This window comes from Nicotiana sylvestris, chromosome 7 (assembly GCF_000393655.2).
Source record: "Nicotiana sylvestris chromosome 7, ASM39365v2, whole genome shotgun sequence".
NCBI classification, from domain to species: domain Eukaryota; kingdom Viridiplantae; phylum Streptophyta; class Magnoliopsida; order Solanales; family Solanaceae; genus Nicotiana; species Nicotiana sylvestris.
In genome coordinates, this window is record NC_091063.1 from 162,134,263 (window position 1) to 162,159,167 (window position 24,905).

The following is a 24,905-nucleotide window of genomic DNA, read 5'->3' on the forward strand; positions in this document are numbered from 1 at the left end:
AGTTACCTTAAGAACCACAAACCAACCACCCTTCTACTCAATGAAGATAACAAAAAGAACAAAATGGGGTCGTCCTGTTAGCATTAGGGCATTTAACATCTAAAAATATCACATTGCGTGCAATGTACCTAGCAACAATTAACAGTTCTAGAATGACTTCGAGGGTCACAAAGTCACTTGGCATCATCCCAATTTTGTTCATTTCAATCTTTCCTTTTCTTTCTTTTTTAGCACTTCTTGGCTTGCTCATTTTCCTCCTCATTTTTTTTCTTTTCTGATTATCGCCCTTTTCTTTCCGCTCATTTCTCACATCCCACTACATCATCCTCTCATTTTTTTTCCTTTTCTTTTTTTTTGTTTTAATTTTTTTTGTTTCCTTCTTTTTTTTCTTTTCCTTTTAAATAAAAAAAATGATTCTATCGAACCCTATGTAGGTTGCCTACGTATCATGACGCCGCATGAATCAGATCTTTGCGTAGTTCGGGAAAAAGTAATGGATAAATTAAACTAAAAAAATCAAAAACTTTTTGGATTATTCATTACAACAACTTTTTTTCATTTTCAAATATAAAATAGGAAATATGATAACGAGAGACTCATTTCAACTATACTACGACAAACTCCAACACCAACTAAAAGAATCATTACTGGACATGACTATAAAGTACAAGACAACATAAAAAAGAAACATACTCAAAACATAAAAAAAATCTCCTTAAGCAACTCCTAGATGCAACGGTCCTGACCAGATGGTCCTGGGGTGTCCGTCATGCTCAAACCCCGGTAAGTAGATCCACACCTGTATAAGAAAATTAAAACCAAATAGAGTTAAAGATTTAGAATACTATATGAGACAATAACACTCCCTATTGGACACATGCAAGACATGATTGAGGCTATTTTTGTAAAATGACTTATATGGCCAAAAGGTGGCTAGAAGTGCAAACTCAACAAAAGACCTTTAAGACATGGAAAAATTACTTGTAGAAATGGCTTATGCGGCCAAAAAATGGCAAAGGCTGCTAATTCAACACAATGGACCTTAAATAGAGAGAACATCTTGTTGTGGACTTAGAACTCTAGGACACGGGTCACTGAACCATTTTTGCGAAAATGACCCCATTTTGCAACAATGGCTGATGTGGCAAAAAAGGGCTAGACATGCAAATTTGACAAGGACGGACCTTAAAGTAAAGAGACACCTAATTGTGGATTGAAGACTCTCCAGACACAATTAAACAAGTCACTTTGTGAAAATAACCCTATTTTGCAAAATGGCCGATATGGCCGAAAGTGGCTAGACATGCAAGATTTGGCTACGACTCTCGAAGCCAAGAACCTAAGACTCACTAGGAATATCGGACCCTATGTGGGTTGCCTACGTATCCCGCCCCGAGAGACGAGAATCAGGTTCGCGTAGTTCGGGCGAATTGGATACATGCAAGAATTAAAAAAACAACTAATTTAGATAATAATATATTTTTGTATTTTGTTTTTAAAAAAATGATGAAACATGTAACTCTTTTTGAATTTTCTTTTTTTGATTTTTTTTTTGGGAAAATGATTGGAAAGTGCAAATTTCTTTTGGATTTTTCATGTTTTTTTCTTTTTCTTTAAAAAAATGTGAAAGAAAAATATAACGGGGCCCTACTTGCTTTATTTTTTACACTTCACCCTCTTTTTCTATCCTCAAACCTCATTCATCCGCCAAATGACCCTTTTTACCCTTGAAAATTGCAACATGTAGCACATAGGATGTATCAGGATGGTCTTTTATTTTTGGGTACACCTGTCCTAGACGAACCCAACCCCTGTGTTGAGTCCCCAAAGACAAATGCACGTGATGAAAACAAGCGTTCCTACTAGGGATACGACATGAGGCTATGTTATTCTAAGTTTAAGACCTGGGTGTATTGTTCTAAACCTGGCTTACCAGAGCGGACAACTCCAGCCGAGGGGGGAAGCGTACCAGTAACCAAAACATCATCCGGCTTTGCAACTTGTCCGAACCTCGTTCAAAATTGGGATATCACACTAACAGAAAAGAAGTCACGCCAGCGTGCACTTCCCAAAGATTAGAAGAGAATGGTTTCGCAGCAGTTTATATGCAATTCAAATAATATCAAAACGGTAAAAAGCGACATTTAGCACATTAGGCCCAAGCATGTAATAAAAATCAGATAATAAATAAAAGCCAAATATAACAATTATTCTAAGCTCGAATTCTTGAACTTTGAACTAGAGATTCTGGGTTCTTGTCCCCAGCAGAGTCGCCAGAGCTGTCACACCTCCTTTTTCTACCACCCCCGAAAGGTGTATAGGGAAGTTTTTTTCAATTTAAGTGATAATCGAAACGAAATTTATTTATTAAATTCAGAGTCGCCACTTGGGATAATTTATGGTGTCCCAAGTCACCGGTTTGAAATCCCAAATCGAGGAAGTTTGACTCTTATTTATGGTCTGCGAACACATAAATCTGAGTAAGGAATTCTGTTAATCTGGGAGAAGGTGTTAGGCATTCTCGGGTTCCGTATTTCTAGCACGGTCGCTCAACTATTATTATTGGCCTATTTATATGATTTTAAAACATTTTTGAAACCTACGCATTTTATCCTTTTTAAAATCGCTTTTAACAATCTGATTGTCATACAACTAATTATTTGATTACATACTGCGAATCATGTCACGGGAACCGTACCCACGATCTACAACTTGTTTATTTTAATAACAAAATTAAATTGTGGCCGGGTCACATAAATGTACCCCCGAATTTTAGAAATTAAAGTATCACAACTATGTCACGGGAACCGTACCCGTAGCTATGACACTTTATTTAATTGCGCCTAAAGCAAACTACAAATGTTTAAAGTATTTTCTACACTAAGTTGTAAAATTAATATGAGGGCCATAGATTAAGGGGTTTATTTGTGAATGACACGCCTCAATTTATTTCAAAAGAATGCACTCAACTTAAAGCAAACTACGGATTTTTCATAATTTTTCCTTTCTAAGCTACTTCAAAATTATTGTAAGGATAAAGTTGCTCAATCAAATACAGTCACATAAATTTAAACCACGTAATAATTGTTTTCCACAAAATCGCCTAATAAAAAATATATATGCACATATGGACAAAAAGCTCTAGAAAGAGTGCTCCTGATTGTACTATTCCATCTCTTTTTTGACTAATTTCCTCCGATATATCCAGGGCTACAAATTCAAGTTTAGAAAGATTTGACATTATTTAGGAAAAGAAAGTTCTTACCTCAGATACTTTCAAAATATTTGCTCGAGATGGTAGAGCTTCGTGCTGATAACGTGTTATAAAATAAAGACTATAAAGTAAAGACAAGTATAGAGAGAAACTGATATATTATTCGAATTCAAACTGATGTACATAATGAACTGAAATCTCTTCTATTTATAGAAGAAAGGAAGCTGCTACTATACCAGATATGGATAATCTTCTACTGAGAGCAATGTTTATCCATAACGGAGTACTGAAAGGATAAGCTTATTATATCCGATATGGATAATCTTCTACCGGGGGTAGTGTTTATCCATAACTGGGTACTGAAAGGATAAGCTTATTATACCCGGTATAGATAATCTTCTACCGGGGGTAATGTTTATCCATAACTGGGTACTGAAAGGATAAGCTTATTATACCCGATATGGATAATCTTCTACCGGGGGTAATGTTTATCCATAACTGGGTACTGAAAGGATAAGCTTATTATACCCGATATGGATAATCTTCTACCGGGGGTAGTTTTTATCCATAACTGGGTACTGAAAGGATAAGCTTATTATACCCGGTATGGATAGTCTTCTACCGGGGGTAATGCGTATCCATAACTGGGTACTGAAAGGATAAGCTTATTATACCCGATATGGATAATCTTCTAACGGGGGTAATGTTTATCCATAACTGGGTACTGAAAGGATAAGTTTATTATACCCAGTATGGATAATCTTCTACCGGGGGTAATGTTTATCCATAACCGGGTACCGAAGTGATAAGCTTCTTCAGAAAGTTTATTTCCAATAGAGTACTTAAATAGATAAACATATTTACGGTGGAGTCCCATATGGATAAGCTTCTTCAGGAAGCTTATTTACAACGGAGTACTAAATGAACATCCATAATATAATATATTTATAATATACTAGACAATATAAACATCTTAGTTAAATAGTCAAAGATCTAAAAACTTAAAAACCACAACAGAGCAAAGCAAATTCAACATTAACACTAGAAAATAAATTAAACGAAGTACAAAAATAAATAGAAAAATCACACTACAACAGTGGAAAGATAAAAATACTCACAGATCTGAGATAAAATTTTCGGCAAGGACAACTTCACCGGAGCAGCGAATCAATCGGCGATCACTTTGGTATAAATCAATGAAATTGGAATTACAAAAGGTTAAACAATTCGATAACTCTCGACCGGTGCTTTCGCCGGCAAACAAGGACGGGACCGGTAATTCGATACCTCAATGGAAACCTCAAGCTCCACTTCGATGGAGAGCTCACTGCTCAAAGTTTTCTTGTGAACTTTTCCGAATCACACAACTCGAACTCACTGACTTATGGTAGCAATTGATAGAGATGCTCAGCACAAGGATTATTCTGTCCTCTAAGACCTTCACTTTTTGCTTGTACTTAGGATAACCAATACATAGGTTATAAACTCAGAAAAAGGGGAGGGGGGGTTCTATTATGGGGGAATGGTTGTTGCTTTGTCAAAGAGAGATGAGGGTTATTTTTGAAGAAGGAAGCGGCTAAATTGGGGAATTGGGGGTGGGCACCGTTCTTAGCTTAGAATTTAGGTTAGCTCTTCTTCCCTTTTTTTGCTTAGGAATTCCATGTCTGTCGTTGTCTAGGGAGTATAGGTATTTTTGTTTGCTAGGTCTCCTCTTTGATTTAGGAATTTAGGCATTATTTTATAGGGATAAGAATTAGGTCAGGTCAAATGGGAATGGATATGGGTTTGGATTTAGGAAATTAGGTTGGACCATATTTTATTGGGTTTTAACTTTGGGGTAGAAAAACTAAATAAAGCAATGTAAAAAATCACTCTTAATTAAAATAAACTAATATAAAACTAAATACTAAAAGTAAAACTAATTTGTATTTTCAAATGTTATAATACTATAAATATAAATATACTAGTTCACTTTAACCCAAAGATGAAATGTTTTTTTTTTTTTTGTAATTTTTTTATTTTTTGTGATAAAAATAAAGTAAAAAAGTCAAAATTATTTGAAATAGCGATATTAGGCCTAAACTAAATATTTACATGCTAAAATATATAAAATCTTGGGGAGGGTCAAAAATCACAAGTCTATCGCGTACTGTTAAACTATGGAAAATATGACAATTTAGTCAAAGTTTAGAACAAAGGAAAGGCAATCGATAATAAAAGCACAGTGTGTATTGGTAGATACTTGAGACCTGTATATGTCTCATAATTCTTTTAGTAGGTTCAACAAAAGTCAGTTTCTTTGACATAAGAAATTAACTCACTTTCAACTAGCCTTAAAACATCTGGTACAGGTAAATTTTTCTTCCTCAACTGGCCGTAACGCGGCCAATAGCATAACAGATAATGAGGCAGCCCACCAGCCAGAGCTGGTTCTCATCTTAATATGCACGAAATATGAAATGTTTCGTCGAGCAAATGCATTTTTCTTGCAGCATTTCAGAAAATTTTCGTACAAAACAGGCAATTTCATGCCTGTTAGACCAAATATTCAATACACATGAAGCTATTAACTTTTGAAACAAAAGGGTAAGGCCAAAACTTTACATGTATAGTGCTATATGTAACAAATGGACTCAGGCAACTAAGCTTAAAACCTAAAAGAAAACGTTATCCGGTGCCAGGGGTTCCTAGAAATTTGACAAGCTACCATTCTAGAGATCAGCCAAAGACCTTGTAACACTATATATAGAGCAAAATGACCAAATATATTGTCTGTGCTAACCTAAGTATTGTGATTCACCAAATCTGTCCACCAGGTGACTAAAAAGTGCAGTGTCACCACTGCAACAGGCTGGAATTCCAAGAATTCATTGTTGGCGGTGGTCTAAAATGTCTCATATGAGGAGCTTGTGCCCTTAGTACACAGCCTGTTCCAGGGATCGCCGCATAACTAAAAGTTTGGATCGAGGGTTGACTTGGAACACTAGTCGATAAAACTGGTGTGAGGATGACAGGCTGCAAGTTTCGTGTTGGGGTCATAGGTGAACCACTTGTCGGCAGATTAGCAGAGGTTGTCGTTTGCAGGGTGACCCTTGCACTTGTTGGCGGAACTGCAGCTGACTCTGTCACCATAGGCAATTCAGCATTTTGAGATGGAATGACAGCCATTGAAAAATTCTGAGAGGATATTTGATAGTCCGCAGCTCGTTGCTCTAAGTTGACATGTTCAGAAAATAAACTTGGATACTTCAGAACATCTGATGATTGACTTGCTGGTTGTGTTGATGCAGAAATCACTGCTGGGACACTACTAGGTCGGCTTGGTGATGATTGTCCAGTTCCTGTAATACATATTCGGAAAGCACACATTAAGGATATCATTAATAAAACTAGACATAGTAACTGAGAGACAGGAAAATGCCAAAAGTTAATCGAGTTTGAGAGTAAAAGAGCTTGAGATGTTAATTATCCTATTATATTTAACATTTATATCCTCAAAGCAATATTAATACTAGAAAAGTTCAGGCCATCTGTATGGACAAAATCAGACCAGAGGAAAAGGAGGAATATGCTATTAGTAGCTTTATTTTTGAAAATGTTGTTCACTGTTTTAAAATGCAGTTGAAAAAGCTTTGACTCCATAACAGATTGATCAAAGTGCCGTTCTTGTCAAGCGTATGTAACTGCAATTACCATCATTATTATTAAGTAAAAAGTAATAAAAATGCATACCTTCTGCCATCTCTAGTGACCACGCAGTATTTTGTATCTGGATCATGGCTTCAGCTAGTAACTTATTCATATGCACTTTGTTGTAGAGTGTATCAAGATCTTTGCGCTTTTGAACTAATTCCGTGTCAGCAACCTCAAACAGCAAATCGTACTTCTTCTTTATTGCATCTAGCTCTTTTTCATATTCAGATATCAGGAGCAAATTCTGCATAAAATTTTATAATGAAAATTTCAGTAATCTTTGCAATGGGAAGCATTATTATATTTTAAAATTACAACAAAAAAAAATTAACAATAAATCAAAAGGACACAGAAATGAACAAGAAAGGGGCACAGGTCAGACGGACAAACCAGATTTTCATGCAATTTTGTAGTTTGTTCTCTCTCCTTTAGTATCCTCTCCATCTCCATTTGAAGTGCGTATGAACAAGGGGATTGAAGCAGCTCAGATGCGTCTGGAGAGGCATCAGGACGACATCGATATTCCTGGCTGTTTCTGCTTCTCATACTCGCATCGTTTCCTGCACCTATACTCGTATGCTGTTGCAGTGGCAAATTTCCTGCAGACCGCTGAATAGAAGAGTCTATTGGCAAATTCAACTCCTCTGGCTGAAGGTCCACGAAATCTAAAACCTGGTGACTGGAAGAATCAATACAATTCCTATGGCTCTGGTGATTGTCAGTGGGCACAAATGCATGAGCTTGATCACGGCCAGTAGAGGCGGGCAAATTGGAATCTGGCGGCTGAGATAGATAGAAGAAAGTTTGAGAAAATAATCAGGTGTCCACTCTGATTCAAGAAACTTCATGGCACCAATAACAAAGATGAAAGTTCATTCCATTGATACTAGAGGTGAAGGAAATGAAACCAGCACCGCGAGATAGATTGTCAGACGGAAACAACTTGCCCAGTGCATATAAGGGACCACAGCCAACATTTAGCCACATTCTAAATTCTCCTACTACAGAATGTCTAATTAAAATGTACGGAAAAATGTTTTAGAAAGTAATTCAGTAAGATGCTATGAGCACATGGTGGGATCATAAATTTCATATATTTCATGATAAAGGCAATATTTTTCATAATTGCCTGGCGTAAGAAACTGCCTCTCTACCTTTATAACATAGGGGTAAGGTATGCGTACACACTACCCTCCCCAGACCCCACTTAGGGGATTACAATGGGTTTGTTGTTGTTGCCTGGCATAAGAAACTATGAAATTTCAACATTTTCTAACACTTTGTTTCGACAACTTACACAATCTCTTGATGTTAATATTTCTTTTATTGAGAATATTAGCTTTCCTCTGGTTAAATTTTACCATAATACCTTCCCTGGTGTAAGTTTTGCAGAGTCATCCAGTAACTTAACCCTTGTTGAACAAGCAAGAGGAGAACTTCATTTAATGCCAGATCACATGCTAGAGGCCACTGCTTCATTCATTCAAAAACTGATTTCTCATGTTACTTGTTAGAACTTGGAACAATTTCCAGATGCATTTTGGAGAAATTTCGGAATGTGAAAAAGAATTCAGGAAGATATCCCCGCACCTGATTTGATTTCTTGGAAATACTTTCTTTTCGATGCTGATCAGTCATGGTTAAGCCAACTTGGGACTGAACCTTGTCAATAGCTGCTCTACCTTGCCTGTCAATATCGCACTGCGGACTGGGATTACTCACAAGACGCCTGCTTTTATACTTGTTACCACCAGAAAGATGAGACATCCCTAGAAAATGAGTTTGGCATCAAAAAGCAAATATGTCAGTGTCTGATGATAAAGAAAAATTAATGGATACAAAGATATAACATAGGCACTGCATTACCAAGTTTGTGTCTCTTTCCCTGGACATGCAATTTCCTTTTCGTCCTTAACTTGGGTTCTGGAGTAAGATGAACTTTATTGCCCTCTTTCCTGCCTTTCTTTTCAGAAACTTGTTCCCTTTCGGATGGCTGACACAAATCACCCCGGGGTCTAACTGTCCTAATCCCTTGTGATAGTCTAGGCAAGTGTTTCCACCTACGAACCGTTCCATGTAACAGACTTATCCAGAAAACATTGGGAAGTTCATTCGTCATTCCTCTCACAAAAGAAGAATCATCCATCAGTTGCATTTCCACTTCACCAAGTAGAGATATATTTCTTGGATAAGTCCCTCCATTCTGCTGCACTTTCAATATCTTTGAACAGCTGTTATAATCACTGTTCTCACTGTTACTAGACATCAGGCGTAACAATTCAGCAAAGACATCATCTAAAGCAGCAATGTCAGACGATCTTTTTGATTGTGAAGATTGTACATGGAAACAATCAAGCATATTGAAAAGATAAGAGGCACCCCAAGTTAGCAGTTCATGGAATTGTTTTATATTCTCTATGTTGCTGTCAATTGTCATACCTTGCTTTGCAAGAATGAGTGCTTTCTCTTCAACAGTAAAATATGAATATAGACGGAGTACCTTTATTTGCTCCAATTTTGAATAAATTGCAATCTTCTGCAGGGATCTTAAATCATTAGTTGGGTCCCAGTCACTGTTAAACAAAATAATTGTATCTATTCTCGAAAGCTTGATGCTGGGAGCACAAACACGAGTCTCCATCAAACAAGCAAATTTCCCACTTCCCTCATTGTTGAACTTGTTCAAGGTAGCTTGCTTCAATTTACGACTGAATTCCCCACTAATGCGTGTATAAGAATCCTCACCAAATTTTCGATGAATAAAATCATCCAAAATGTCCCCGATGGAAATAACCCCCGATCCACCAAGAGACTGTAACATAAACAACTTAGCATCATACGAAATTACGAACATTAGCTAGCAAAGCAATAAGAGAGACATAAAATAAGTTTACATGTATGTTAGAGCAAATCCAACAAAATACAATCAGTCTCCTGAGGGATTTATACATTCACAAATAACAAATAAGAAAGAATACTCAAGAGAGCTCCTAGAGGCAACAATAATCATTTATATGGTAGCGTCCAGTCAATTGGGAATATCAAAGACACATATGGAAATCAGGAAGGAACTAGAACGAAAGAAAATTTTGAAAGAAGTAAAAGCAGATACCCGAAAAAGAATGAGCACTCTTTGTCCTTGCTGTTTGATCTCACGAAGAATCTTATAGAGGAATTCCAATTTTCCACTTAGTTTAATTTCAGCATCAAAGTGCTGATCGACAGGAATGCCTTCTAGAACTATGTCTCGCAGAGACCGGTCTTCGAGGTAAGGGTGATCACAACACTGAGAACAAAAATGAAAGTCCAAGTCAGAGATATGGTGATATGCCACTTACAGTAACTGAAGGTTTTACTCTTAAAGACAAATTATTGGAAGCTGAAAACAGTCAAAACAAGTCGAACCTTCCTGGTAGATACAAGTATGTTGTGGAGGGAATTTGGTGAGTTATTCCTCCAACGTGAGCAAAGTAAAGCTGAATTCGAAGAGAGGCAATTGCAATATTGCTCAATTTGTTCATTGGAGAGTTTGACTGGAACCCAGTACTCAATGAACTTCGATGTGGAGGAGTTGCACTCATATGCAACAAAGCTCTTTAACCTTTCCTTGAATTCAGTTAGGTCTATGTTGGGATCAGCGTCCGACAGATCATTGTTGGCCTTGTCATACTCAGGATCAAGTAAAGAGAGAACATTACAGTGATTGAACCCTCTATCACATCTACCCTGATACATTTAGGAAATGTAAGTTGCTGCAGATACTTGGGAATCTATACAGAATAGAAGAATTCAAACCTCTAGTTGACGGAAAATAAGCAATCTCATATCAGAAACAAGCACTTTAATTTGTGAGAGAAGTATTGACATGGCAGAACCCTGGCACTGGTCTATAATTACTGCTCCCCAGCTTATTGGCTGAAGCATTTCAAGATCCTGCATAAGTATAGCTATATATAGATCAGGAAAATGCAACACCGTATCTGCTCCCCCACTTATGGATTTAAGCATTTCAAGATCTTGCATAAGTGTTGAGAAAATGGACCGTAACACAACCCCAAACGCTAGCCCATGAGGTGAGGATTGCCTAATACCATATAAGCAGACAATAGCTCAATCAACCAATGTGAAACAATCTAACATCCCCACACACAGAGGGCTTGACATATATAGAATGGACAATACAACATGGGAGCCCAACATTGGATAAACTAAGAATAGAAATGGGTCGCTCTGATACCATGATAAGAAAATGGTTCTTGGACCAACTCAACCAAAGGTTTGCTCATCCGATGAGGATTGCCTAAATCTATAGAAGGAGACAACAACCTATTCCATCAACCAATGTGGGACAATCAAACAATAAGGATAATGCTATATGTAGATCAGAAAAACTTATTATCTTGTATCTGCCTTCTAACTTATGGGTTTAAGCATTTCAAGATCCTACTAAGGATAAATGCAGCATTTCAAGATCCTACGGAAGGATAAATGCTATATATGGATCAGAAAAACTATTATTTCAAGATCCTACGGAAGGATAAATGCTATACATGGATCAGAAAAACTATTATGCCATATTAATATGACTGAAAGTACAATGCATTGTAATTAGTTCAAATGGGATACAACATTCAAAGAGATCAATACTTGAGAATTAAGATATGAATAATTCGTCTCTCATTATATGTGATAAGGCAAACAAATGAAAACGAAAAGAAGTTTACCTCAACAATAGCGTCATAAGGTGACAGAAGAACCTGAAACATTATGGCACCTTGTTTGTTGTGAAACTCAAGTGTCCTTATAATGGCTCGTATATCTTTATTACCTTTGTACACAACAATGTTAGCAGAAGAAGCCCAATGTAAGAACTCAGCTTCCCAAAGAGGAAGTTCAGCAGAAGTTGTGATTATGAGAAAAGGCAAACCAATATCCTTGGGCAAGGATAATAGAAATAAGACCACCTTCAAAATCCGCTCCTGTAAATTCCAAACATTGAACAGTTCAGCTCCAGCTAAATATTTAGACTCAAACGAAGCTGCATCAGGCATTTATATAGGTAACAATCTTGGAGGATCACATTACAACAAAAGAAAAATTGGAGAATCATCGGCAAGCTTGAAACTCAGTGTATCAAAATTTATGATTGACTTGGAATGCAATGGAGGTTCAGCAAAATTTCAAAGGCTGAAACCTCTGGAGCAAGTAAAGGAAAAAGTTAAAACAGCAGGGGCTAAAATCTTGCTAATGTGCTAATTGGAACTTCAGATAGACTTTGGCTGCACAGTTGTAGTTGCAAAGAGGACGTGTGCATTAGAAAGAGAATTATGAAATGAAAGAATAACACAAGCTTTTTTCTTTTCTAAGTTAGTGTGTGTTTTGGGGCGTGGTGAGTACATGTATATACAGTACGGTTGCACGTAGATAGAGTTGGAAAAGCAATCATCCACCTGGTCATCAATGACGACAGCACTCTGACCCTTCTGCCAATATTTACGAAGAGTGTTGATATAAGTAAGATGATTATGGACCTGAGGCACGCTTCCAAATAGAGGTCTCGGCAGTTCTTGAAAGTCGGCTTTCCTTTTCTGCAGGAATATTGAAAAAATTACTTCACTTAGGCTACCAAATTACAAACATAACACGTTAGCCAGTTTACATTTTCCCCTTCATTGATTACCATAATGAGGAAGAAGCTTCAGAAGATAAATACTTTTGGCAACAACACAACAACAAACCCAGTGATATCCCACAAAGTGGGGTCTGGGGAGGGTAGAGTGTACGCAGACCTTACCCCTACCTTACGAAAGTAGAGAGGTTGTTTCCGATAGACAAAGGCAACAAGAATATATTTGTAAACACTTATAAAGAGAACGAAATATTAGATAACTACTTTAGTCTGTAAAAGTTATTGTCCCAACTTATATGAAGTTTCAGAATGGATCAAGGTCGATTCAATTTCCAGAACAATGAGGACATGCAAACTCTTCCAGGGTATCCCCTATCAAATATGAGACTAGGATTAGAATGAAAACTAGCAAGATTGCATCAAAATAGCAGTTTAAACAAACCCTCAAGTATCATTTTTAAAAATAATCAATTTCGTTAAGAAGTCAAGGCGTGCGTCGCTCATAAATCTACGTAAACGAACTGAGAAGTCTCAAATATTCTTAAAGATGACGTTAACACATTGGAGTTCTAACGTAAAATTGGAGAACAAATATTCATAGTTTTGACCAATTGCAACACTTCATCCGAAGATGTGCTTGTCAACAAGGCAAACATCTAAATGAAAGTTACATATATAACTAAAGAAACATTAATATAATAACAGCATCAAAAGCAATTTCAGTAGAAGCAAGTTTCATGAATTTTGTGTACACCAAAAGCATGTTGAACAGAAAGGATCCTCCCCAATCTCAAGCTCAGCGTCACATAGTTGGCATTTGCTAATGAGAACTACCTCATCTTCCGTCAAAGGATGCAACTCTTTCTTAGCCTGCTGATGTCGGATTTCATAATTAGTCATGAGTTTGACCGCCTCAAGCGACCTTAGAAATGAAGCATTCTCCACTTCCCACGTGGCATGACTGTAGCCCAGACCTGTCCATTTCACAAGCCACTCATAATGGCAATCTGCATCATTTTCATCAATCCCATGCACGTGAGTGTTCTTGTGATCTGTAACTGCTATCAACCTTTTGTCTAGCAAACGATGGGGAAGACTCCACTCAGTTTTCCAACTTACACTCTGGAGAAATCATCACAGAGCTTTCAAAGATGACTAGCTGAAGAAAGAAGGCAAGAATCGAAAGATAATGATAATCATATACCTTGTTTTTTTTCTTGAATCTTCTAAGGGCTGCTGGAGCCTCAAGAAGCAGCTGCCTCTCTGTAATCCAGTGATTATGAACATGAGCAAGACCTTTGTACTTTACTAAATACTCCCGATTTTGCATAACTGGTGTCACATTAACAAAGTACAATGAGACAATTGGATATCACACAGTTTGTGTAAAACATAATCAAGACAAGCTATAAGAATTTGCAGATAGCTTGCACCTTCATTACCAAAATTACACTCTCTGACATCCAAAAGGGAATCTACTCCTTCAGACACAGAATGAACACCTAGTTTCAACTTCCTTCTAACACACCAATAACAGTGCCATGGTCCAGGTGGAAAATAGGACAGAGGGGGGTCAACACAAGAAAGATGGAAGCTCCTTTTGCATCCTTGTCCAGCACAGGATCTGGAAAAAAAACACAAAGGGGAGGTGATTCTCTGATTTCAACAGGTGCAAAGCCAAGAAGTAGTTGGAGGTCATTATATTACGTTCAAATTCTCTCATACTTCCAGAAGTAGAAAGCACTTTCACCAGCAGCTGTAGCCACTTCATTCTAAGGGACATAGTCAACTTCAAGAACCAAAGGCAAAATAACTGAACATCATCCCAGAAAAATCATTGTTGATTAGTGTGGATACTCAATTTCTTTAAGGACTGGTGTTGGATGCTCAAGCTCTTTCACAGTCATCATGACAATGACAAACAGTTCTAGAATTAATTATAATCTCCTTAAGCAAATATTCCAAGTCTTTCAAAACCAAGGCAGCTAAAATGAAATGGTCATAAAGTGTTTCTGATTATTCTCCTTTTTTTTTGGAAACCTGGAAATCTGTTTTTCTCAGTTTCGAGGCTTGGTGGGTAATTGAGTAATACAGTACTCAATTTCTTTAAGGACTGGTGTTGGATGCTCAAGCTCTTTCACAGTCATCATGACAATGAGAAACAGTTCTAGAATTAATTATAATCTCCTTAAGCAGATATTCCAAGTCTTTCAAAACCAAGGCAGCTAAAATGAAATGGTCATAAAGTGTTTCTGATTATTCTCCTTTTTTTTTTGGAAACCTGCAAAATCTGTTTTTCTCAGTTTCGAGGCTTGGTGGGTAATGAGTCTAACCCCCCCCCCCCCCCCAAAAAAAAAAAAAAAAAAAAACTTTCTCATATAAATACCAGACTTGGTTCACCAAGCAGAAATCAAACTGGTGACATGCTCTTAACACATCCTAGGTTATACTAATTACTACCTTTGCCGTTGAACCAAGACCCTGGAAACTTGATTATTTTCCTACTTCAGCTACAACTTTTAGATGCAATGGTCATTCTAAATTTCAAAAGATTAAAATAAACAAAATATGACATGACCTTTAAAGATATTTGAGTTACATTATATTTCCTCTGTTTTACTTTTGATGTCTCTATGTTGTGTGGATTTTTATTTTTCTTTCAGCTGGATGAGGGTTGGCAGGGGCTAGTGATGTCAAAAAAAATTTAAAAAACTGATCGAGCTGATCTAACCAAACCTAGCCAAACCATTTTTTTCGATTTTTCATAAATAAGTTTCGGTATAAACATGAGCAAATCAAATCATTAGGTTAGGTTTTACTTCCATAAAACATTAATAGTGGAACTGTTCAAAAAAGTTTAATTTGGTTATACACAATAAATTAACTGAAAAAATAGTATGGTACAAATTTCTTCACATAACCGGCTGAACTGAACCAACACGCTAGAAGAGTCAAAGCAATACAGAAAGCTTACATGTGGGACTAGGGCTCATAGTTCTTTTTTCTCAACCTTCTAGAACCATGAAGTACCAGAATTTACAATGGAGTAACTAGATGGTGCTTGATTAACTCACAATAGATTTCCCTCCTGCTTACAGATTAAACAGTCCTTAGATTCACCTTCAGTCTTATCACCCTGTTTGGAGCCCTTGCAATTCGCAGTCCTGTCAACTCTAAGCTCTGATCTAAAAGGCTCAACGTCCTTTTTGTCCTACATAATATAGCAGACAGATTGATCAGTTAGCTCAAATTCTCCAAGAAAAGCAATGACAATCAGCCTCCCAAAAACTAATTTGTCCTTTATCACTTCCAGAAGGAAAGGTTCAAAGACAAAGATATATCATTCAAAAGGGAAAACAAGGCAGTGGCTGCCAAGCTTTTCAAAAAATCTCTTATGTAAGTGCTTAGTCTCACTTAGAACCCCAAAATGTTTATTCCAACTTATATGGTGCCTTCCATCAAACCTGTTAACAGGAGTATCGTATTCTCTTTATGTTAAAAAGACCCTAATATATCAAACCTCTTTGGGCCCCAAAACTCTTTATTAGTATAAGGTAATAGAAGGAGCTATCTGAAGATGAAAGAGTTTTCAATTCCTAAAGTGAGAGCTAATAGCAGTTTTAAAACTTCTCTCAGACTGTAAAATGTTTAAGGACTCTTACCAATTTTTGCTATATGAATAACATAAAACTTGAAGGGGAATATATTTTTGGAAAAGCAAGCAATCAAGGAAAAGAATAATACATAACAGAAACAACTATAGCAAACATTTCACTTCTGGGGAGAAAAAATGAAAAACTGCAAACAAGAGCAAAACGTTATCAGAAACCTGGTTGTATGCACTGCAACAAAATAGAGAATAATATAGATGCTTAATAACAACTTTTATGCAGCATATTGAAGATTTAAAGTATAAAGGCCACCATCATGATGAGATCAAAGATATTTGATAAAGTCCATTTCATCATTGGAGACAAGGAGTTGTATAACACAGCTTGGCACAGACAGCAAGAACACCTCCCAGAGTATATGGCATGTATGTATGGCAATAAGCCAATAACACAATGAGAGTTACACCAAAATTTCAAACTACCAAAATAACCAGAATCTGGCATTTTAAAGTTTCTATTTAGTGCAGGCTTCTTATTGTCTTTATTTGACAAAAAACAGCAAACAGGAACAGCCAAGTCTCATCATTCCGTTTCATTGGTTTGTTTCCTTCACCATAGTCTCTTATTAGGTAAGTGCTGGTCACTAGTTTATTAAAGAATTATTTGTGATTACAGTGGTGTCCAAACCAGTTTGCACACTAGCTCCTCAACTATTCTACCGAATACTTGCAACCTTCCACCAATACAAATACTGGTTAAATGTACATGTGAGGCTTAGGCAAATAGGAAGAAAACCACTAGACTGTTTTGCCTCTGAGGGTACGACCATTAGATTCCCATGATCTTTATTCCAGCTTCATCGGCCATTCGACACATCCTTAGGTTCCTGAGCTTTTAAAGTAATTAAATACTTTAAAGTTTGAAGATAATGCTTCTGACACCTACTATAGTTGAAGGTGCAAATAAAAATGCTATGGAAACTAACAAGGAAGTACCAACTTCATTGTCTAACAGTTTAGCAAACCAAATGATACAGTCAACTTGAAGGTTTGATTGATAGGTTCTATCGCAATTGATTAATACAGCATGTAGAACCTCAAGCTACTTGTAAAGGTTCATAACAGGCAAACGTCGACATTTTGCATTTTCAGATGAACCAGCACTTGTGCAGCCTTGATAATAATTTAAAATGATTTTTTGTCATTGCAACTGTAAGGGATCCAAACAAAACCTTTATATTCTCAAACAAAAACTGATTAAAAGAGATAAAAGTTCAAGATCAATTTTAGTCATGACTGACATTTTCCTCTGATGGACAAGCGTGTTTTTCTCTTTGATCATCCACCCTGAAAAAGAGTTAAAATAGAAGGGTATCACAGCAATGAACATGGGAAACTACAACAAACAGGGAAAATACTCCATAATCTTAAATAATTTATGACTGATTATGTACGACTATTTTCTGATAATGGTGTGCAAGATAAGCTAGATAATTACAAGACATGCAAAAAAATATAAAAACTGCGGAATCAAAGGGTGTGTTTGATATGACGGACGTCATTTTTTAGGAAAATATTTTCCATGAGGAAAACATTTTAATGTGTTTGGTTACCAAAAAATGTTCAGTTTCCATCAAAATGGGGAAAATGACTTCCCTCACTTATGGGGCAGAAGTCATATTCGCACAATTAACTTTTAATTTTACACATTGTTATTAATCTTTGGTACGCAAAAATTTCATCAAACAACTCTTAGATTTGCCAATATTATTATTAATTTTTAATTTCTTTTTTTAAAATAACTTTCACTTTTCCACCAAACACAAAAAAATATTTTCAATGAAAATAACTTCCAATCATACCAAACTGTTGCGGAAGCCAAATGTATATAGTGTGAATAAGTCACAACTACTATACCAAAAATTATGACAGCCACCAAATAATAAATAAGACAATAAAGCAACAATAAAGGGAACACCAGAATTTACGAGGTTCGGCTAATTTTGCCTACTCCTCGGACACAACCAATATTTTATTTCACTCCAAAAATACAAGTGAAATAATACTAAAGAGAGAAGATACAAATGCCTTAAACAGATGAGAAGGCAAATGAGAGGTGTGTTTCAATCCTAAACATTAGGCCTTCTTTTATAGGGGAAAAATCCCCCAACCCTTCTTTTCCCACCGATGTGGGACAAAATGTTTTGCCAAATTCAACAAATCTCCACCTTGGCAAAATTCCACATCTTCAATTTTCTCTCAATAACAAATTTTGATTGTGTCTTCATCTTCAATCTTCAGTTTTCAACAATGTTGATCAAATCCAAACAATGTTGAAACTTGACCGCAGTCACCACCTTTGTCAGCATATCAGCAGGATTCTCCGTAGTATGAATTTTCTTCACTGTGACTCCACCTTCTTCTATGATTTCTCGTACGAAATGATACCGAACATCAATGTGCTTCGTCCTTGCATGATAAACTTGGTTCTTCGCTAATTGAATAGCACTTTGACTATCACAAAAAATTGTGATACCTTTTTGTTCAACACCAAGCTCCTTTAGCAATCCTTGAAGCCAAATTGCCTCTTTCACAGCCTCTGTAATAGCCATGTACTCTGCCTCTGTTGTAGACAAAGCAACTGTTGACTGCAAAGTAGACTTCCAACTAACTGGTGCCTTTGCAAAAGTAAACACATAACCAGTAGTTGATCTTCGTTTGTCCAGATCACCCGCAAAATCTGAGTCACAATATCCAACTACAGACTGATTGTCTTCCTGCTCAAAAACTAACCCGACATCTACAGTATTATGAATATACCGTAGAATCCACTTCACAGCTTGCCAATGCTCCTTCCCTGGATTGTGCATATATCTGCTAATAACTCCAACAGCTTGTGAAATGTCAGGCCTTGTGCAAACCATTGCATACATCAAGCTACCAACAGCATTTGCGTATGGTACCTTTGACATATACTCTCGTTCAGCTTCATCCATTGGCGACATAATAGTACTTAGCTTAAAATGGGAAGCAAGTGGAGTACTAACTGGCTTAGTCTTGTCATCTATGCCAAAACGTTGAAGTACTCTCTTCAAATATTCCTTTTGAGATAAACAGAGTTTCTTTGAACGTCTATCTCTAATTATCTCCATGCCAAGAATTTTCTTTGCCTCACCCAAATCCTTCATCTCGAACTCCTTCTTCAGTTGAATCTTCAACTTATCAATTTCTTCCGAATTCTTGGAAGCTATCAACATATAGGAGAAGATATATAAAGGAACCATCTTTAAGCCTGCGCAAATACACACAATGATCGTATTTGCTTCTCTTGTACCCTTGCTGCAACATAAACTTGTCAAATCGTTTGTACCATTGTCTAGAAGATTGTTTCAAACCGTACAACGATTTTTCAAGTTTGCACACCATATTTTCTTTTCCAGCAACTTTGAATCCTTCTGGCTGAGTCATGTAGATTTCCTCCTCCAAGTTTCCATGTAAAAACGCAGTTTTTACATCCATCTGAACTAGTTCCAAATCCAATTGTGCTACCAAAGCCAACATAATTCTAATGGAGGAATGTTTTACAACTGGAGAAAACACTTCATTGTAATCAATTCCCTCCTTTTGAGCATATCCTTTGGCCACCAATCTTGCTTTGTAGCGAACATCTACTTGGTTAGGAAATCCTTCTTTCTTTGCAAATACCCATTTGCACCCAATTGCTTTCTTTCCCTTCGGGAGATTGGCCAATCTCCATGTATGATTCTGATGAAGGGACTGTATTTCATCATTCATGGCAATCCTCCACTTATCTTCTTCTGAACTTTGGACAGCGTCTTTATAAGTGGTAGGAACATCATCAGCTACAATTGAGGTTGCACAAGCAACCGTCTCTATGAGACGAACAGGTTTCGTTATTGTTCTTTTTGGCCTGCTGGTTGCTATTGATTCAAGTTGTTGTTGAGGTTCCTGAGTTGGAATCTCCTCTACTGGCTCTCCTTCCAGAGGGTAATCTTCATTTGTTTCCTCCTCTGCTTCTTGTGTAGGAAAAATAAATTTTCCCTCAAACTCCACCTGCTTAGAAGCACCTTTATTTTGTTTGGTATCTTCTGTTACCTTATTTACCATAGATTCATCAAAGGTAACATCCCTGCTGAATATTACTTTCTTTGTCATAGGACACCATAAGCGATATCCTTTGACTCCAGAAGTAATTCCCATAAAAATAGCCTTCTTTGCCCTTGGATCCAATTTTGACTCCGTCACATGATAATATGCAGTTGAGCCAAACACGTGCAAAGAGTTATAATCTACAGCAGGTTTTCCGTACCATTTTTCAAATGGTGTTTTGCCATCAATAGCAGCAGATGGTAGACGATTAATGAGGTGGCATGCATATGTAATTGCCTCAGCCCAAAATTCTTTGCCCAAGCCAGCATTGGACAACATACACCGTACCTTCTCCAGCAAGGTCCGGTTCATACGTTCTGCCACTCCATTCTGTTGTGGTGTATGTCTAACAGTGAAGTGTCGGACGATGCCATCATTTTCACAGACCTTATTGAAATGATCATTTTTGTATTCACCTCCATTGTCTGTGCGAATACACTTGATCCTCTTGCCTGTTTGATTCTCCACCATCGTCTTCCATTTGAGAAAAATTCCCAACACTTCATCTTTGCTCTTCATTGTATACACCCATACTCTTCGGGAAAAATCATCAACAAAGGTTACAAAATAGTGCTTCCCACCCAATGAAGGTGTTTTGGAAGGACCCCAAACATCAGAGTGTACATAATCCAAAATGCCTTTAGTATTATGGATCGCTGTACCAAATTTAACCCTTGTCTGTTTCCCTTTAACACAATGCTCACAAAACTCCAAGTTGCAAGCCTTGACTCCTTTTAACAATCCTTGATCTGATAGAGTTTTCAAGGATTTTCCTCCAGCATGTCCCAAGCGCATGTGTCATAGCTTGGTTGCTTCTGCCTCTTTGTCGTCACTGGATGTCACTGTCGCTGTCCCAATAACTGTACTGCCACGATAGCGGTACATATTATTATTCTTCCGATTAGCCTTCATTACCACTAGTGCACCGGAGCATACTCTCATCACTCCATTTTCTGCAATGATTTTGAACCCTTTTGATTCAAGGGCTCCCACAGAGATGAGATTCTTCTTCAAATCTGGTACATATCGAACATCTGTTAATGTTCTGATCATTCCATCGTGGTTCCTTAATCGTATTGAACCAATCCCATATGAGGTAAGAGGGCTTGTTATCCGCTGTGTGAATAATTCCATATTCTCCTTCTTGAAAATCCACGAACCAGTCCCTGTTGGGACACATATGATAGCTACAAGCCGAGTCCATCAACCATATGTCTGATGATGTTGATGACTCTGTTGTAACTAATGAGAAGTCTGAATCATCACAATCAGCTACATTTGAATCCATAATGGCCTTTCCATTATTATATTTGGCCTTATTCTTCAACTTCGGACAGTCTTTCTTCCAGTGCCCTTTTTCTCGACAAAAGGCACATTCATCTTTGCTGGGTCTGGATCTTGACTTGGATCTTCCCTTCTTTGTCCTCGTTTGATTTTGAGGACGACCCCTCACAAATAGTGTTTCTCCTTCTCCGCCCTTCTGTTTTTCTCGCTTTCTTTGTTCATAGCTGTACAAAGCCGAACAAACTTCTCTGAGAGAAACTTCGTCATTTCCATGGAGTAGAGTAGTTTCAAGGTGCTCGTACTCATCAGGAAGTGACGCCAACAACATCAAGGCCAAGTCACCATCATCATAAGTTGTATCCATATTTTGCAAATCTGTGACCAACTTATTGAAACTGGTGATATGTTCATTCATCGTGGTACCAGGAACATAGGTGAAGTGAAACAGTCTCTTCTTCATGTACAATTTATTTTGACTGTTTTTCTTCAAAAATTTATCCTCCAGTGCTTTCCATAATTTACTTGCAGAAGTTTCCTTTGTGTATGGATATTTCTGCTCTCTAGCAAGGTAGGATCGAATGGTACCGCAAGCAACACGGTTGATAATTCTCCAATCTTCTTCTCCAATAACATCTGGTTTCTTTTCTTCAATGGCCAGATCTAGCCCTTGTTGAAAAAGGACATCTAGAACCTCGCCTTGCCACATCCCAAAATGTCCGGACCCGTCAAATATTTCTACCGCAAATTTCGCATTTGACACAATTCTTGTCATAAGCGAAGATGCCAATGATGACGTATTGTTGACACTTGATGTAGATTCTTCTTGTTTATTGTCTCCCATATTTGACACAAATATTATTTAATAGCTGACGACACAAATCAAGATTATTTCCTTTCTGATGTAGAAGATCAGACTAAGCTGCAACTACAGAGCATACTCAGACAGAACCTTGACTCAGTTACCAAGATAAATCTTTTCTGATGTGGAAGATCAGACTATGCTGCAACCACAGAGCATACTTAGACAGTACCTTGGCTCTGATACCAATTGTTGCGGAAGCCAAATGTATATAGTGTGAATAAGTCACAACTACTATACCAAAAATTATGACAGCCACCAAATAATAAATAAGACAATAAAACAACAATAAAGGGAACACCAGAATTTACGAGGTTCGGCTAATTTTGCCTACTCCTCGGACACAACCAATATTTTATTTCACTCCAAAAATACAAGTGAAATAATACTAAAAAGAGAAGATACAAATGCCTTAAACAGATGAGAAGGCAAATGAGAGGTGTGTTTAAATCCTAAACATTAAGCCTTCTTTTATAGGGGAAAATCCCCCCAACCCTTCTTTTCCCACCGATGTGGGACAAAATGTTTTGCCAAATTCAACACAAACTCACTCAAAATTTCCCACAAAAAAGTAAGAACAACAAGGGGTTGTGTTGGGACTTCATTTCGGTTGGAAACAAAGGCAAGAACAACAACAACAACAGCAACATAACCAGTAAAATCTCACTAGTGGAGTCTGGGGACGGTAGAGTGTACGCAGACTTTACCACTACCCGGAAGGATAGAGAGGCTATTTAAACAAAGGCAAGAAGTACCAATAATTTTTTTAGACTCCTCACTCTGTTGAAGAGAATGTAATTTTGTATTTTGAATGTACATAACACATTTAGACAGTCTTAGACCACTGTGGTCCTGAGTAGGAAGGTTTAGGACCAAACCAACAACAATAATTACACTTCAATCCACCATTTAAGCTCAACTTATGGTATCATTTTATCAAATAAAATTAAAATTTTAAAATTAAAACAGGCTTCCCAAACCCAGAAAAAGGGAGCTCCCTTTCCCATGATGTGCGCATAACCTCACTCTTTAAAAAAAAAAGGGGGGGGGGGGGGGGGGGGAAACAATCTATTGAAACTTGAAAGGCATACCTGCGTGCATATTTTATGGTTTCTTCTTCATGGGGACGGTTACTTTCGGTCACGTGGTGTTCTTCTTCAGACACGTGATCCTCCTTTTTATCAGCATTTTCTGAAAAAATAAATCAGATTTTACTAACAAATATATTGAGTAGGCTTTAAACAATCAGAGTGAGAGGATCATGTTGATTGTTTGCCTTAATTATCAGTTTTTTGGTGGATGGGATTCCATGTCCTACCTTGTAATCCCCTCCCCCATTTCCATTTCACTTCTCCTAGGTATAATAAAAAGTTTTAAAAAACAATCAGATTTAGTGATAAACTCACCTGGTTTTATATACATATTTGGTGAATCGAATTTAAGGAAACAAAAATAAAAAAATTAAAAGGAAAAACCAACCAGAGCACTTTCTTCGTTCTGCTTGTTCTATTACCCACTTCCTAAAACTTTGCCCAGTCATTCTCTTCCTCTTCAAACTTTTCACCTTTTTCTCCTCCTCCATCTCCAGTTGTAATTTCAATATTCCAAAGGAAAAAGAATCATATAGTAATATGTTATGCTATTTTTGTGTGTATATCTATATCTATATATATCTAATGTTTGCTTTTTGTGATTTCTTTTGGTTTTAGCTTCAATGTAATTGAAGGCTTACGCCCGTAGCATTGCCAGCGTGACTGGTACTCTAGTGGCTAATGCGTTTCTGCCACCTGCACACTGGTGTATACTCCACCTCCACCACCTTGACCTTGAGAAAGTGGTGCCAGTACCTTTCACTGCATCACTGTGCATGGAAGTTAATGAAGAAATCAGTGACCAATGTATGCATGCCGCGTGTTACACTCCAGTCCAAAATAAATAGTCCCTCCTTTCACTTTTAGGGGTCGTTTGCCGGGAGGTATTAGAAAAAATAATGCAAGCACTAGCTCTATGCATTATTAATATTGGTACCTTTTTTCAACTTGTATCATCATACTTGTCTTTATCCTATGCATAAGTAATGCATAGAAAACCATGACATTAGTAATACCAAGGCTTTAATGCATGCATTAACATGGTTAAAGATAAAATTGTCCTTAAAGTCCCTTAAAGCTAGAGCATATGGAGGGCATTTTTGTAAGCAACTATTTTTAAAAAAAATTATGCAATGCATTATAATTTTAATACACTACACCAAACAATAGATAAGAAATAATATTTGCATAACTAATGTTTGCATTACTAATACATACATTACTAATACACATTATTCCGTATTATTCTTATGCACCCTACCAAACGATCCCTTAGTGGGTGTTTGGACATAACAATTGTAAAATTCACGAAAAAAGTAGTAAAAGTTTTTCAAATAACTTTTTCGAGTTTTTCC

The 24,905-nt window shown here is 37.0% G+C and overlaps 1 protein-coding gene and 1 long non-coding RNA gene across 4 annotated transcripts; both read right to left on the minus strand.

Moving 5' to 3' along the window:
* Positions 1 to 479: 479 nt before the first annotated feature.
* On the minus strand, positions 480 to 4,926 carry LOC104232673 (uncharacterized). Its single transcript, XR_712389.2, has 2 exons — positions 4,333 to 4,926; positions 480 to 799 (listed from the first exon to the last, which is right to left on the minus strand). It is a non-coding gene; the product is annotated as an uncharacterized lncRNA (long non-coding RNA).
* A 755-nt stretch (positions 4,927 to 5,681) lies between these two features.
* LOC104232674 (uncharacterized) lies at positions 5,682 to 24,322 on the minus strand. 3 transcript variants are annotated; one of them, XM_070150900.1, is made up of 17 exons: positions 23,939 to 24,322; positions 23,551 to 23,650; positions 17,448 to 17,493; positions 15,611 to 15,747; positions 13,979 to 14,160; positions 13,741 to 13,868; positions 13,371 to 13,658; positions 12,358 to 12,495; positions 11,632 to 11,886; positions 10,703 to 10,840; positions 10,313 to 10,633; positions 10,020 to 10,193; positions 8,774 to 9,719; positions 8,498 to 8,676; positions 7,298 to 7,690; positions 6,947 to 7,151; positions 5,682 to 6,555 (listed from the first exon to the last, which is right to left on the minus strand). In XM_070150900.1, the coding sequence occupies exons 1-17, from the start codon at positions 24,039 to 24,041 to the stop codon at positions 6,050 to 6,052; spliced, it is 4,239 nt and encodes a 1,412-aa protein (XP_070007001.1). In that variant the 5' UTR covers positions 24,042 to 24,322; the 3' UTR covers positions 5,682 to 6,049. The 3 variants fall into 3 exon arrangements, with proteins under 3 accessions (XP_070007001.1, XP_070007000.1, XP_070007002.1); XM_070150899.1 differs by having other exon boundaries at positions 13,970 to 14,160; XM_070150901.1 differs by lacking the exons at positions 17,448 to 17,493; positions 23,551 to 23,650; positions 23,939 to 24,322 and having other exon boundaries at positions 15,511 to 16,272.
* Between the last annotated feature and the right edge of the window lie 583 nt (positions 24,323 to 24,905).

Excerpts from the sequence above, each read along its gene's own strand:
- LOC104232674 (XM_070150899.1), bottom strand. The coding sequence starts at position 24,041 with ATGGAGGAGGAGAAAAAGGTGAAAAGTTTGAAGAGGAAGAGAATGACT. Across the intron at positions 8,677-8,773 it reads GGGAAAGAGACACAAACTTG|GGATGTCTCATCTTTCTGGT; the intron begins GTAATGCAGTGC and ends CTCATTTTCTAG. Across the intron at positions 7,152-7,297 it reads CAAAATTGCATGAAAATCTG|AATTTGCTCCTGATATCTGA; the intron begins GTTTGTCCGTCT and ends AATTTTATGCAG.